This window comes from Scleropages formosus, chromosome 6, assembly GCF_900964775.1.
Source record: "Scleropages formosus chromosome 6, fSclFor1.1, whole genome shotgun sequence".
NCBI classification, from domain to species: domain Eukaryota; kingdom Metazoa; phylum Chordata; class Actinopteri; order Osteoglossiformes; family Osteoglossidae; genus Scleropages; species Scleropages formosus.
Window position 1 is genome coordinate 7,712,008 of NC_041811.1, and position 16,152 is coordinate 7,728,159.

At 44.7% G+C, this 16,152-nt stretch overlaps 1 protein-coding gene and 1 long non-coding RNA gene across 2 annotated transcripts; both read left to right on the forward strand.

Moving 5' to 3' along the window:
• The first annotated feature begins 1,447 nt into the window (after positions 1-1,447).
• Positions 1,448-2,293, forward strand: LOC108922654 (uncharacterized). The gene is made up of 3 exons (XR_001965150.1): positions 1,448-1,527; positions 1,877-1,952; positions 2,220-2,293. It is a non-coding gene; the product is annotated as an uncharacterized LOC108922654 (long non-coding RNA).
• Positions 2,294-13,549: 11,256 nt separating this feature from the next.
• ier5l (immediate early response 5-like) lies at positions 13,550-14,655 on the forward strand. The gene has a single exon (XM_018732858.2). It carries the CDS (start codon positions 13,694-13,696, stop codon positions 14,627-14,629), a length of 936 nt encoding a protein of 311 aa, XP_018588374.2. The 5' UTR covers positions 13,550-13,693; the 3' UTR covers positions 14,630-14,655.
• Positions 14,656-16,152: the final 1,497 nt, after the last annotated feature.

Here is a 16,152-nt window from a genome sequence, read left to right on the forward strand (position 1 = left end):
GAGGACAAACCCAGGACAGAGGAGCAGTCTGTTGTAAAGCACCCCAACCAGGGCTTGAACCCTACCATGCCCCCTGCTCTACAGAGCCCAGATCCCAAAAAGAAGTGTGTAACTTGCGATACTGATGAGGAATACAGCTGGTTGAAAGGTATTACTCAACACTAGGTGTTCAAATACCTTTTACAATTCCTTCATAAACAATTATAATGAGCTCTTCTGGATGGGAACACCAAAAACAGAAAGCTGTCTCAAACACAACCCAAGGGTTAAAGAAAGAAAACTCCTCCACTGGAGAGAAGTTAATACTGAGTGCACTGAGCCACATACAACAGTCATAGTGAGTCAACAGAACAGTAACTGAAGAGACTGCAGTAAAACCCGCATGTCTTAAATACCAGGGGAGTGGCTTCTGTGCAGCCGTGCTTTCTTTTCATACTATCTGCAAGCCTGGGTTCAAGGAGTTTGTGGCATTAACACTCTGTACCCTGATAGTATTTTTCTCTCATTTCTCTCATTTTTGTTTATTTAATATATATCCTGTTCATTGCAAAATATGGGGATACACAACAGACTGGTCTTTTTTACTGAATGGCACAATATAACGTGTGTTCCTGTCTTGGTGTGTGTACTTTTCTTGTGAACATGTCTGTATGTGTGTCTGTCCACGTTCTGTGTGTTACACCCGTCTGTGTTTCTGTATGTGTTTGTATGTATGTGTGTGTGTGTGGTCCTCAGACCACATGACTGTGGGGAGGTGGGGGTAGGGGAGTCCCAACAAATTTGGGACTTCCCCACATTGAGGGGAAGCAGGCTGAGGGGTGTGGGGGGGAAGAAGGTTCAGGGGCATGTGACTCCGACTGTGAAGGGAAGCTCTGCGTCGCCTCGTTCAGTCAGTGAACTGAAACACCCAAGTCTGTCTTACATGGTGAGGCAGAGCAAAAAGCCCCAAGGTGAGTAGAGGTGGCCTTCAGGAAGTGAATCGCCACCTACCTCACAGCAGGTGCATTCATGCTGAGCAACGCAAAGACATTACAGATCCACTCCTTCGTTTACGGTACAAGGGTTCAAGGTCAGAACACCAATTTCCCTTTACTTAACTATTTATTAAAGATATTAACTACAGCAATTCAGGTTAAGCAACCAGGTCAGCACTCCCCTTTGGCTGTTACTATGGAAGAATATTTTCACAAACAGATACTAATCTCTGCAGTTCAATAGCAGCTCCCCTTTTTTGACCGGTTTATTAAAGATGGGCATGTGTCGCAGCAGTAAGTTTCAAACTCAAAAGCTTAATGGTGCCTCCCCATCACAAGTCCAACAGCCTGATGTCTGTTCTGAGAAACAGGACGTAGGTTTCGAAATAAACCCTCGACTTTGCGCAACGGCGCTCCGGCAGAACTATGTGAGGCTCTGAATGTTGTAAAACGGGTTTGTGAAGCTTGCGACCTGTGGCTGCAGGGAGGAGACCGAGAAAACGCTGTTTTTCTGCACCAGCACTTCTCGTTGTCAAACCCCGACGAACAGTTTGTAAGTTTTTATACTATAATTGCATTGCCAGAGACTAGAATATAATTTTAACTTTTTCTGACTAATACAAGTAACAAAAAAGTCAGTATGAAAAAAGAAACCAAAAGAGGGTGGATTCCGACAGTCTAAAAATCACTGCTTTTCCCGTGTTATTTTTTTTTTGTCTTATCCATTTATTGTGTGCACAAAGGTACAAGAGAAGATCCCCCTAATTTCCGTGAGGGGGATTTCACATCTTACTCACAGGGGTATTTCTCATGGGCAAATCTTTTTAGAAACATGAATATCCAGGAAAAACAGAAACCAATACATGAATTTCAACAATTAAAACTTCTGTTTCCTTCGCCAGCGGTGATTGTCAACACAAAACATCTTTGAGGTCTTCGGCGAGTTTATGTGAATGACACCAACCCTTTTTCTGAGAGGTACAGCACAGGATTTGGTCCCAGTAACCTTCTGGTCACAAGTGCAAGATCTCAGTTCACTGCAACAGATGTCTTCTCTTCACCACACCCTAATTTATTAAGTGAGCAATATTTTGTAGCCAAAGCTCAGTGGCCTCCTGGTAAATGGGTAAGGTAACATAAACTAAGAGGAAGTGGCTTAAAGTCAAAGTCAACTGTTAGCAACCACTTGTGTGGTTTCCAAGGAAAAGGAAGACACCAAAGTCCTTTATCATTACCCTCTTCCAGACAGCTTTGGACTGTGGGAGAACACCAGTGTGATCACAGTCTGGGAACGGACACATTAGCCCTACCCACCGTGCCATAATGCTGGTAAGTTGCTGTTTTAACTACATGACTGAAGAGCAAACAGCGATCATGGTAACACACCATGGTACAGAGCAGAAGCCTAGTTGCACACAACGACTTGATCAAAAATGACCCGTTAACTGGGAACACGCATTGCTCTCTACTTTGGACCAGTACCAGCTCATACACAAACATGTTCATCTCTAAAATCTGAGGGTTCCCATTGAGTTACAAGCACACATGACACACATGAGTAGAATTTACCCCTGTGGCTTCATGGCTGTTCCACCCATGCAATCAGCCAATCAAATCGAGGGTGATGGGTTATAGGCCAATAGGCAGAGGGGGTGTGGTCCCTAACACATCTGTCACATGAAAAACACTGCTAAACACTGCAGCAGAGCATGGTCACGCTCTTCTGGAGCCAATGAGGAGATGCTCCATGGGAAGATCTTGCCCAACTGAAGCAGACACATCATGGTTGTGTACATAACATAATAATTCAAAAGCGATGTACAATAAAAGGCCTGGAGTGCAACTAATTAAGATGTGTCCTGAATGCACATGTGAAAAAGTAGCACTTAAATCCATCATCAAGGATACCAAGGGTGGCACAGCAGCAGATGCTGGTTCCTTGTACATCCTGGTTTGTAGGTATGCACATGGGTTTAGATTTAGCTCTGATCTGTATGAAGTTTTCATGTTCCCCTATTCATCTGGGTTTCCTCTGGTTTCCTACCACTGTCCAAAGACAGGTTTCAGATTAACTGGTGGCTCATTCGTAGTGCGTGGGTGTGTGTGTGTGTGTGTGTGTGTGTGTGTGTGTGTGTGTGTGTGTGTGTGTGTTTATGTATGATAGCGCTGAGATGAAGTGGCGTTCAAGATGCACCCTTCTTCACACCCTATGCTTCCAAGATTGACTTGGACATGAAGTCATTGATAATGCATGGATGTCTAGAAGCTACGGAAACAGTAAACACTTCACATTTATGTATTTATCCTCATTTTTCCATTACCTTTGTACATGTAGCTTTTTGGATGAGCTCATTTGTTCATGCAGAGACCTCGAGATTGGAAAGCCAGAGTGAGCTTGACGAGGGCGGACTGGCTGGGTTTTTCCCCATTGCAAGGCGTCCCATCAGGCCCTGGGAGAGGTCAGCCGTATCGGTGAGCAGCACACACCATGACGAAGCTTCCTCTCCCCATTCTGGCTCTTTTGAATACTCCCACTCCTTGTTAGACTAGATGCCATGTCTTTCCCCTGTGACCTCTCTGATCTGGAACACTCCCATGATGCAACTCTCAGCTGAATGCCCAAAAACAACGCTGCTGGAGACTCGACAATAAGAGATGTGATTACACAAGGGGTTTTGTGTGGACGACCCTTCGGTTCAAGAGGCAAAATCTCTTTCGATAACATTCAGCAGTTCTGACTCCATCAAAAATCGAACATGCGGACGTACATTTTCACTCAACCGTGGGTGAAAAAACAGAAGACAGAGCATGACTGCAAGGCACAGTGCAATCTGAGTTGTCCTGCCCTCAATGTGATGCTCCACCAGTCTTGTATGAGCTCCTGTAGCTCTGCTAAGGAGATATGGATGTGCTCGCCAAGACCGCCTGCCGTGAGGGGAACCACCACCGTGGTCCAGTGTCACCCAGCTAGCAGTGTTTGCCGACAGGCCGCTGCACGCTCCTTGGGTTTGCGGGAGGCAGCTTGTCATCGAAACACACGACGTGACGGGAGGTTGGAAACTGGGAGTCTGGCCGAGTCCCCTCGCACTGCAGGTCCTCATCTGTGGCTCTACTGACCCAGCGCCATTCATTCCCTCACCCCATGTCCACCAGGGACGTCCACCATGTTCAGCTCTCACCCGAATCAGTATTTTTCATTCATGCCATTCATCAATGAAGCACCAAAGAAAAATTTTATTCTTTAATTTATCTCACCCTTTTGTCTAAGGAAAATTACAATGTGAGGTTTGCACACTAAGCTACTTACACTGACTTACCCATTAATACATCTGGGTAATTTTTACTCAAGCAGTGTACGGTAAGTAACTTGGTGAAGGATACTGCAGTAGGAGGTGGGATTCAAACCTGGACCCTACCCCAGAGCATGGATTCAAGCACAGATCCTTCTGTTCTTCCCCTCTAACAGCTCTAACCACTGCACTCTCAGTGTCCCCTATGTTGTATGATGTATTAGTATTAATCATTATATGAAATGTAAATTCATATACTTCAAATATCGTGATCATTGGGTGGAATAATAAAACATAAAAATAATGAAATTGCTGCCGTGCTGGATACGTATGGTTAGCGTTTTTAAAACTGAACTAGCACTTAGCTGCACAATATGTAATATTTGCACAGCATACAAAACGGCAGCCAGAACATTCAGAAATATAGATAATAATAGTGATTTTCATGCCAGGAATAATTTTTTGCAGGGCGGATCACAAAAGTCCGCACACCAGATGACTGGTGTTTGGTGTCACTGCATAGGAGTATGTGGTTTTTTTTAATTTAATTTCAATTCTGTGCCTAGATATGTGTGCGCACACATGTCTATGTACGGCTCCCTCTTCCTCCGCCCCCTCTCTCTCGCCGTGTTTATGTGCGACACGTTAAAGCGCCTGCGAGCACGGCCCCCCTCCACCAGAAGGCCGTGCTGATACTACCGAAATAGACGAGCAGAAAAACAGCGGCAGCAGAAGCTCTGAACGCTCCCTTTGAGCCGCTCCGGGCCGTGCCTGTGAGCGCCGCGTGGAGCGACTTCACAGAACCGGCGCGCTGCTTCTGCGCCTCTCAACTCGCTGAAGAAAAAAAATGTTTAATTTATCAGAAAAAAAAAATGCCTTAACAACGGAACGATGGCGTGTATTTTTTTTTCCCTCATCGGATGGCCTTAACTAAGATCCCTCACATTTATGCAGTGGGTTGAGCTCACATTAGTGGCTGATTAAAGCACACTTTTCAGGGCACTCTGGCAACATCTGTCAGTCACACACTCATCATCAGTAACCGCTCAGGGTCCTGGTGGTGCGGAGCCTATCCCTGAAACACGGCACAAGGGCGATCAAGAGCACACCGTGGAAGAGGCACCAATTCATCTCAGAGTAGCTGTGGTAATACCCCTGCTAACATTCGAACCTGCAACCCTCCACACACGGGATCCCTTACAGCTTCCCTACAGCTCTTACAGTCCTCATGACAATTACAGCGGACAGCATTAAAATATCCATACAGCCTCGTGCTCACGCTCTTATGTTAACCCGTGTGTGTCCACAGCACAGTACTACGACTTTTTTTTCCGTGCGTTTCACATGTTCCTGTTCCACACGCAGAAACACGTGTTGGAAAGGCGGCACACGGCTCGCAGGAAAATGCACAGACTTGCAGTACAGACCCTGAGCTGAGAGGGAGCGCAATTGTAATGCGACTCGTCCTCCATAGAGGGTGTGACTGTGTTCCCCGAAGGCACACACGCCGCACGGTGCAGCTAATCACTGGCAAAGCCCCCCCCACCCCCAACTTGGTCGCTCGCCCTCCCTTCCTCTCTGCGCCTGTCTCTTTAATTGTCAGGTGTGGGTGGGGAGCGAACCCGCCCTGCCAGGCTCACGGATGAGTCTCGACGGGTCACAGGAAGTCGACGTTCCAGTCGAGCTGGCAGTACAGCTTCTCGCGGCCCTCGGAGCTAAACTGTACACACACACACACACACACACACACACACACACACACAGAGGCATAAACACAGAGCCGCCTCAATGACACACGCAGGTGGCCCACTGACTGCATTGTGCTTATCTCCGTGCTTCTGGTTTGCTGTATGACATCATACGGGACATGAGCCAGTCCACAGCTGGCGCTCAGTTTACCACACTCTCCCAGCTCCCAGGTGAAGCCTTTCCGCACACCTACATCAGTGAACTTACTGCAGTACAGTGCCAGGTAACTAGGTCACCCAGTTTGTGCAACACTGCCTTCTAATAGGAAATGTCAGCAAACCGGCCCTCGAACCCGGGTCAGTGATCAGTGGGGGCGTGCCCTTATATTTTATTAAACCTTGACTCGTCCCCGGGTTCGAAACCGACAGTAGCCACAGTCCTGCCCTCCCTCCGAAGTACGAAATTGCTGCTATGAAGGCTGCCTGGACTGCGCACGTACACACACACACACACTGCAGCAGCGTGTTCCTGTAAGGGCCGTCCTCATGGCAGCTGCTCTCACACCCAAAGAAGAGCAGATCTAAAAAACTGCGTTTTTTAGCTTCTCATATGTCACAATCTGTAACCGTTACTACTTGTGTAACCTTTAACAAACTTGAAAAATATTAGGAGCATGTATATGTATTTGTGTGAGATGGAGACTGGTGATCGTAGGCACCAGGAGGAAACACACCGTCATTTTACTGCTGTGGGTGAGCAAGGTGAAGAACAAACAGAGTGCTGGGTTAATGTTTTACCATGAAAGAACTGCTCTGAGAGAGGGAACGGGCAGCCTGTCGGTCCAGTGAAGCCAAAAATATTGGTATAAGTGTTAACCCAGTCAAATAATAACTTAGTGGAGCAAACCATAGGTGGAGCAAAAATTTTCAGTATCAATGGAGTTAACTGGAGCTATTCACTAATATTGGGATGCACATCAGGGTTGCTCGAACACTGAACAAAAACCTTCCTCATTAAATTAATGTTTTTTTTCTTATGTTATTTTATTTTTATTCTATTTTCCCTTTGACTAGGATCCACCTTTTCTTCTAGCCTGGCTCCGTCACCAATTTTGTTTTCCACTTGTTACCAATTATTTAATCTGAATTTCAACACTTATTCATATTTTCAGATTTTTTTCCCCGGAAACACACGGTTTCTTTCCAACTTCGTTTTCACAGAGCTGACTTTTCCAAAAACTTATTTCCGACGTCCTAGCAACACGCTTTACGGGAAGGAGAGAAGCGCTCCGAGATTTAATTATTTCCATGGCAACGATCCGTCGCCCGGGGAGGGAGGGGGCGGTGGAGGTGCACAGGAGGTCAAGACAAGCCGTTTCCCTGGAAACGGAAAGCACCGCTCGAGCTGCGAGCCCCGCCCTCTCTCCGGGTGATCTGAAAAGGTGGGGGTGTCCGCGAGGGGGGGGCGCTTTAATTGGCTGAAACGCGGCCACCGGGCTCGGCAGGAGCGCGCGCCCTTAAAGGGGAAAAATGGGGTCTTTACGTTTCGAGCGCGAGCGCGCCGATATTTTCGTCGGTGTAACAAATGCTATACTAAATATTAAAACACAGCCAATGTACTAAAAAATGTAAGAACTTAATTAATATAATTGAAAACGTTACAAACTGATGCTACGAAGGCAATAATAAATGTCGCACGGATCATGTATCGGACACCTTTTGTATCTTCATGTATTTTTCCGCATTAACAGACGGGTGACTTATTTTTTTTTGTCGAATTTGTTCATAAACACACCCGTTTTTCTGTGAGGAAGTGCACTGCTGGGCATGAATTATTTCCAGGTTTAATTAAATGTTTGAAAAATAACATTTGGAGAGTCGACAGTACAGGCTGAGGGCTATATTTCGGTCAAAAACAAAAACAACAGCACATTCACTGCCTTAGTTTCTGTATAAAAATTATGCATATGTAAGTATGTATCATATAATATTAAGTCTTTTATAGCGCTTCATCCACCAGCTTTATACTATGCGGCATAAGTGTGCGACAGTTATTAATGTCATTATATAAACAGACCTGTCGCCAAAAACTACATGAAACACAAACTACCATCAACACAGATATAAGTGTAATGAATGCTCATTAAAATATGCTACAGAAAAAATAGTAAGAGTTCTGTACAGTCTAAGAGAGCATCAAGAAAAACAAAAGAAAACAGCTTTTTGCACAAAAGACATCTAACGTGATTAAGTCTGTCTTAATTTAAACTGGATGCATTTGTTCAGATACAGATATATGTACTCTAAATCGTTGGAAACGCACGCTTCTCGACCGCACAACTCATAGTTTAAATAATATCTCGGCACGTGCTCCGGATCATGCCGTTTTTAATGCTGATGTTTTGAATGATGAGCGCTGGGGTGTCAGACAGCTGTCGGCTCGCCGCGCGCCTGCGTCGCCCCACTTCGCCTTTAAGACGTGAGCGCGTCCGCCCGCGCGGCGGTGGAAAGGCTCCTCCCCGATATTTTCACCTAGAGGTCCTCGTGCCACCGGCGTGCTCGTGAGTGTCCCGCGCATCACGCGCCTCCCGCGACTGCAATTCCCACAATGCCCTAATAAGGCTACCCTAGCAAAAAAAAAAAAAAAAAAACGGGGTTGGAAAAAAAAATAACTGCAATAAAACGGGATTTGTAGTTTTTGGTAATTAACCTGCTCTTTGAAAGTGCACTTAAGGATCGTGCTGCTGTCGGTGATTAAACTGATGGTAAAGTCTGTATTGAACAGACCAAATCCACCTTAAAAATAACATGGCCTCAAATACATATATAAACATGGGACAGTGGGTGGCGTAGTGGTTAGAGGTGTCTTCTTGCAGTCAAGGGCCTGGTTTCAAATGATCAAGACATGTAAATCATAATAATAAGCAGGTAACACTGTAAGTCAGTTAACTTTCAGATAAATACATAATATTAAATAAATTTTACAATTGTAAAACTAAAAACACCAAGGTTATACATTTCCAGATTTCATCATTTTTTATTGTATTTGTCATTTGCAATGTAAAGGATGCGTACTGTAACAGTATACCTACAAATGTTTGCATTCCGGTAAACTTGCACATGTTCTAGAACACATACTTTCTAAAAGTATAATTCTGAGCCAATGCTGTAAAACCAGCATCGACTGGTATTTTGAGCAAAGCACGGTGAAGGTGTATACATCCTGTTGAAACATGGGGAATTACCTCTAAATAGAATGTTGAGGAATATCTCTAAATTAATGTGATTCCTCTCTGGAATACCAAGGGACACCAAGAAGTCTGCCCGTGCCTTCATTTCCAGCAGGCTCCACTTCTGGCTTCCACTTCACTCCTTGTTGTCCGACTCCCTGCTAACATCATATCGCCTCTTTAGCTCATCCACAACCTCGAAACCAGGATTCCCACCACCTCCTGGAAAAACTTCCATATGACTCTAGTTCTTAAGTCTCTTGACTGTCTACGCATTGCATATAGAGGCGACTTGAAGATACTGCCGAGGTGCATCTACTATGTTTTTTCCCTTTTAAATTCCTGCAGTGGGAGTTATTTGTTTTCCTCTCCTCATCTGCTCACTGCAAGATGTTCAAGGATCTGGCACCACATTTCATCTGTAATCTCTTCACTAACTATGAGCCAATTCCTGCTATACGATCTGAAGACGTTGACTTGGTCATAGTTCTTCAGATCTTCATGAAGACTCTGGTTGGCAGAGTGTTTGGCCCCTGGGCCCTTAAACTGTGGGATGGTCTTTCCACTGTTGTGAAAGATTCCCTTCCAAAGCCCTTTCCATCACTATTCTTAAAAGCAGACTCAAATCTCATTCCTTTAACTGTGTATTTCAGTATTTGATCCCGATACATACACTGTACATGCTTGAGTATCACGTACTGTTCTTTTTTCTCTTTTTCCCTGAGGTGTCTTGGGCCTCAGCAAGGCCCACAGTGGCATCAGCACGCAGCTGCCCTCTGGACAGGTCACCCCCTGCCAGCAATCGACAGCTGCCTACAACAACCATTGGTTTTGGAGCTGGTTTTGAACCACTGGAGCTGGTGACTGCCTACCTCAACCAACAGGATCATAAACCACAGACCTAAACTTTAGCTTCCACAGACTATTCAGTATCTGTTTTTACAAACACTAGTCTTTTGTATTAGACATATCCACACAGGTCCTCTATCTCCTCATTAAGTTGCCCAGGAGGGCTGGGCAGCCACCAGTACTATGTTCTTTTTCTCTTTAAACTTCTGCAGTGGGAGTTATTTGTTTTCCTCTCCTCAGCTGCCCACTGGTTTATCCTAATAGTTAACTGCTACTGCTGCTACTCTGTATTGTGTCTCTGCGAGTAAGAAGAGCCCTCTAATAATAATAATAATAATAATAATAATAATAATTTAAAAACATAGTTACAAATTAGTCATCCATTATATGTTTTCATTTCTTTCTGAGTGGCTTAGTAAATAAGTAACTTTGACTTGTGTCATTAAAGCAAAGATGAAACAGGCCACGTTAATTCCAGACCACAAGAATCATGGTATCTGCAGCTTTTCCTCCAGCAATGCACAGAGGCTCCTGACGAACAGATATAATGACTGACCCCTTTGAGCTCTCCCTGAGTCTCTGGTTTACAGGGATCTGCAGAGCTTGCTGCATGGTGAACCCATAACACCAGAGTCTAGTGGCCATGATGCAAACTATATACCTGCTCTGCTCACTTGGATCTCATTGAATTTCACCCACGTTTAGTTCCCATCTTAGATGTGAACGTGGAACATCTTGCCCTGTATTGCCACTGCAGAATGGTCTTGATCCAGTTCTCTGCTGTTAGGTCAGTTTTGCACCAGCAAATACCAATGCAGTCAAACCAAGACTCACTGATTCTTGCATCATCAATAACCACTTGTCAAGTGCACGTTCGCAGAGGCACAGAGTCTATCCCAGAAGCATAGAGTGTGAGGCAGGATATATCCTGGAACAAAGGCCAGTCCATCACAGGGAAATCACTTACACGTATTCACTCACAAACACTACAGGCAATTTAGTGTCACCAATTCACCTGAAACATGTCTTCAGGCTATAGGGGGAAACCCGCATGAACATGGGGACAACTTGTAAACTCCACACAGACTGTGCTGGATTCAAACCCATGTCCAAACCCACAGCCCAGGTGCTGTGAAACACCAGTGCTACATGCTGTTCCTCCCTGCTGCGTGTAAGAGCCACTAATGTAGAAGCGTATTGTGTCATTACCAGGCCTCGTGGTCATTAGTTACACAAGCGTCATCTGGCAAAGGCAGAATTGAATCTGTGATTGAATCCGTTGACTGGTCCTTTTTTCCCTTGTCAAACTTGAAACTGTAATGTCCTGAAAATAACATGGTTTGCAGAGTAAATTACTATGCTTTTGACTTTCACATACATTATCAGTTCTACAGTGCTTTTAATCAGTTTTGCATCTTAATTTTGCATCTTAGCTTTGCATCTAAAATTCTGCAAACTTTGCACCGAAAGGGAAACAGAAGCAAAATAGATAACAATATTAATAATATGAATACTTTATGATCTTGTAGTGCTTTATTTTATTCAGATATATTTTACTGTTAAGTTTGTACATGCCAAGGATTTTTTTACCCTCCTCATAATTTTGCTGCTTTATTAAAGACTGGTTTGAGCAAACAATATGTAATATCCATGAATACTAACGCAGGGCAATTTGCTTTTTGATACAATTCTTTAAGTTACAGAAACAAATAAAATTAAACCAAATGTGTGACAGACTGTGCATACAATAATGCTTAATATTGTTGTAGTGCATTTTTTTCTCTGTGTGTATTATCATTTCCTTATAATATTCCTTCTTTATCCTGAATGTGAGACATGCAGTCAGGGAAAACAGTGTGAAGTGTGAATCTGTGTTGGCCTAAACAGGATGGTTCCTCCATCAGAAGAAGCTGTGGTTCTCGCATGTCCACTCCCTCATACCTCCAGCATGTGCCTTATCACCATTCCCCTTCAATCGGCTGTCTCACTTTACACATGCGCCTATTGATTTTCCCCTTCCTCCTTCAGTGCATAGCAAGAGGAAGGATTTTCAGTTCCCAGGCATTGTTAAGATGCAGAGGTGGTACGGCACTGTCTCTGGCGTTGCGCAGATCAGAGAGAGCTCTAAAATACCCACCATGCACTGCAAGCAGCACTGCATCCCCGTGGTTTGCAAGGCTTGGAGGAAGGGCAGACAGCAGTGGGGCTCTCATTCTATAGGGCTCCAAGTGAACCAGTTCTGTACATTATATGGACAGGAGTTCAGGAACATATGGGCAACGGGAGAAACACACAGAAAGAAGAAATGCCGACAAACACTGTTAAAAAAAAAAAAATTAATGGTGCCTACATTACTACTAATACCAGTACTTTTAACACTCCTCCTATGGCTTATTAAATAATTAAAAATAAAAAATCTCTAACAGTATTTGTTTGGGCCAGAAATGTACAGGTAAGGTCCAGGATGTAAATGAAATGAAATTAAGTTAAATATAAAATTATCATTCAACTTAATAGTTTTTATTTTAAATTTTATTTAAGAAATCATCTTAATTAATAATATTACCTTGATACAGATGTAGAGTGGCAGAAGAAAATTTGGAATTTTATACATAAAACAACATGAAGTTTCACTGTTCCATCAAAATTTGGTTTATTAAGAGATATATTGGTTAGTTACTGTGATTTAGTTTGGAAAAAGTGAAAATCTAGATCAACGCATAATAATCATGACAACTCTTTCTTTACCGTTTATAATTATTTCTGTAATCATGCATATGACAAATGAGCAGTAATTTTTCTTTTGCTAAAATCATATGTATTTTCCGGTAGATTATAGAATTATCTCTTTAAGGTCAATCTGTTTATCAGTTACCAATAAACCCTAAAAAGGAAGACTGCATATATTATTTTAAAAAGTTGATGATAAAACATAGTTACAGTTTATTTACCATTGGATATCAGGATCTGTATGTCATTGTGCTGCAGTTCACGACTCACCTTTTCAAACTATTTTGACAGGTGTGAAATATGCATCGCAGCAAAACTTAAAGATACTGATTGTCAGTAAGAAGTAATTTTACACAGAGATCTTCTGGGTTAATTGATAAGCATTTACGAAACATTAAATGAATTTTTAGCATTTAGATGCTCAAAATGTTATATGTGCTTTTCTACGGTAAGAAGTGTTTTAAATTCCCCACTTATGGCACTTTTAAAAGTGCGTAAAAGTTACTCTGATGCTGCGCACTACATCCACAGCCACCCAGCCGACTGTGCGCTCCACCGCTCCGCGCGCATCATGAGAACATTCCAGTCTGGTAAAGTCAGTTCACTATTTGAATAGCACAGAAGAACCGCCGCCTTCTGATTGGCCAGCGGCTCCAACTGTGGGCGGAGCAGTCGCGTCAGTCAAGGATTAGCTGGCGTCTGATTGGTCAAAACTTTTGTGGGCCGACACCGTTCCGGAATATATATACTGTGGCTAAACAGTTGAGGCTAATGATCGCCTTCTCGCGCAGACAGGGGTAGGGGAAGCGGTGTTCAATGTTCCTCTACAGACCTGACTCAAAGTGTCCCCCCCGAAGCAGGTTTCGCGGTTTCCACTGAAGGAAAGACACTTCTGGTTGACAGGGAAGAGGGAGCGCAAGCGGTCCAAGAACATGATCAACACGATGGAGTGCGCCGTGGACGCGCAGAGCCTCATCTCCATCTCTTTGCGGAAGATCCACAGCTCGCGGACGCAGCGCGGAGGCATCAAGCTACACAAGAACCTGCTCGTGTCCTACGTGCTGCGCAACGCGCGGCAGCTCTACATGAGCGAGAAGTACGCGGAGATCTACCGGATGCAGCAGTACGAGGAGGTCATGACCGTGTGCAACGAGATCCAGGAGCTGGACCCGCTGGACATGTCCGACGAGTGCGAGGAGCCGAGCGCGCAGTGCTGCGGCGCCGGGTGCGAGCCGGTGGGTCCGTGCCACCCGGCGGCGGCGGCGGCGGCGCACCAGACCCATCAGCAGCAGCAGCAGCACGCGCACACGCAGACGCACGCGGTGGGCGCCTGCTCCGCGTCCCTGTCGCTCCCCGGCGAGGAGGTGTGCAAGGACTCGGACCCGAGCTTCTACCGGAGCTGCTGCGCCGACGCGTACCCCGTGTCCAGCTGCGACTTCTTTCCCGCGGGCAGCGCGCACTGCAGCAAGACCACGGTGCTGGACCTGGACACGCACGTAGTGACCACGGTGGACAACGGCTACCTGCACCAGGACTGCTGCGCGCCGCTCCAGCCGTGCTGCCAGGGCGCGCACGCCCCCGCCAAGAAGCGCAAGGCGGACTGCGGCTACTGCGCGTCCGAGCCCGAGGACGCGCCGGACTTCGCGCCCTGCAAGCGCGCGCGCCTCGAGGACTGCTCGTACCCGTGCGCGGGATCGGAGCAGCCGGACGCGGCCAACATCTCGAACCTGATCTCGATCTTCGGCTCGGGCTTCTCAGGGCTCGTGAGCAGGCAGGCGGACTTGGAGCACGCGCTCAACGGACAGTTCTGCAGCACGCAGGCGCTGGCCAGCCTGGGCGCGTGGACTAGAGCCATCGTGGCGTTCTGACCCCGCGCTCCGATCGGGGCGGGAGGCAAAAGAACAAGAACAGAAACAAAATGCTTTATTAGATTCTAAAGACTCTAAGAAAAAAAACAAAAAAAAAAAAAAACAAATTGACTTTATTTTTGCAAAAAGAAAAAAGAGATAAACAAACTATTTAAACACTGAGCAGCGCTGAGTTTCGTTCAGTCGGGGAGGGAGATTATTGTTCCATCACCAGTGATGTGCAGAATTTTTCCTTTTTAATCCCAAAACGTGGACATGAATATTAACATTTTAAATGGTTGTTGTGACTCTTATCTTAACGAAGTTGAATTCGTTGCCTTAAAACCCGCCGTATCCTGCTAGCTATCGTCACAGGCATTTAAAGTGGACACTTTGGGCTCATTTCTCATCCACATGCACTTCTCACGTTGTGAATAATGATGATGATAATAATAATAACGATGGTAGTTATAATAACTGAGTTAGTGGAGATCACCAGACCCTTCGCCATGTGGGTTTTTACGTGCTTTGGTGCAGTCGGCTATGAGTACAATAGGGTTGTGCGCTTTATGGATACATAACAAGGGAGCCAAGTACTTAGTAAAGACACTTTTTGCCTTTTGTAATTAACCTTGTTGGAAAATCTGGAGTGTGAGGAACATTGACACACGGTGGCTACATGCTTGCGACACATACATGAACGTGGAAATGTTGTCCCAAGTTCTGTGGTTTTGTAGCCGAGCGCTGACTTTTGAGCGCAGTTTGCGCTCCTCTTCATTGAGAGGAGGTTTGGAACTGTGCGCAGGAGGCTGTGCGCTTTTTACACTGCAGATTGTTTTGGCTTCTTATTTTGTTGGAAATTCGCTCCCGTGTTTGTGTCAATGTTCCATCACGCTCGAGATCGGAGATGGATAAATCACTACAGTTCCCAGAATGCAAGACGAAACTCAATCCAGCCAGGTATTTTAATGACAGTTGAGGCTCGAGCGCTGCCCTATAGCACCGCCACCCATCCCCACCCCCCACATGTACAGTTTCAGTCTCAGACAAGTTCTTTGGTGAAGACTTCAGTAATTCATGATGCCAGCGTTGCTCGGTTTTGTGAGTTTTAAAATTTTTATTTTCTATTCAGACCTTTTGTTCTAAAAAGGCAAGTCCATAATTTAGCCATACATCCTCACCTAATATACGCACTATGTGTCCTGAAATAACGTTTTCAGACGTTCTCTCCATATTTTTGTTGGTATTCTTGTATTTTTGTGCATATTAAATTGTATATCACCGGGTAATACTGTTTTAGAAATATTTGTCAAAATTTATAATCTTAATAAAAAAATGAAAATACTTTTGCCCCCTTGGATTTTTTTGTTTATAAATGATGTATTGCTGGAAGTACCCATCTGTTTTGCGTATAAAAGTTTGATAAGATGTAACTTAAGAAGTATCACTTAGCAAAAGCGAATACCCTAAGAAAGTATGCAGTCAACACACTTTGTGATCTTAATGTTTTCTCTTAAACTTCAGTCAAGAAGCCCTATCCGGAC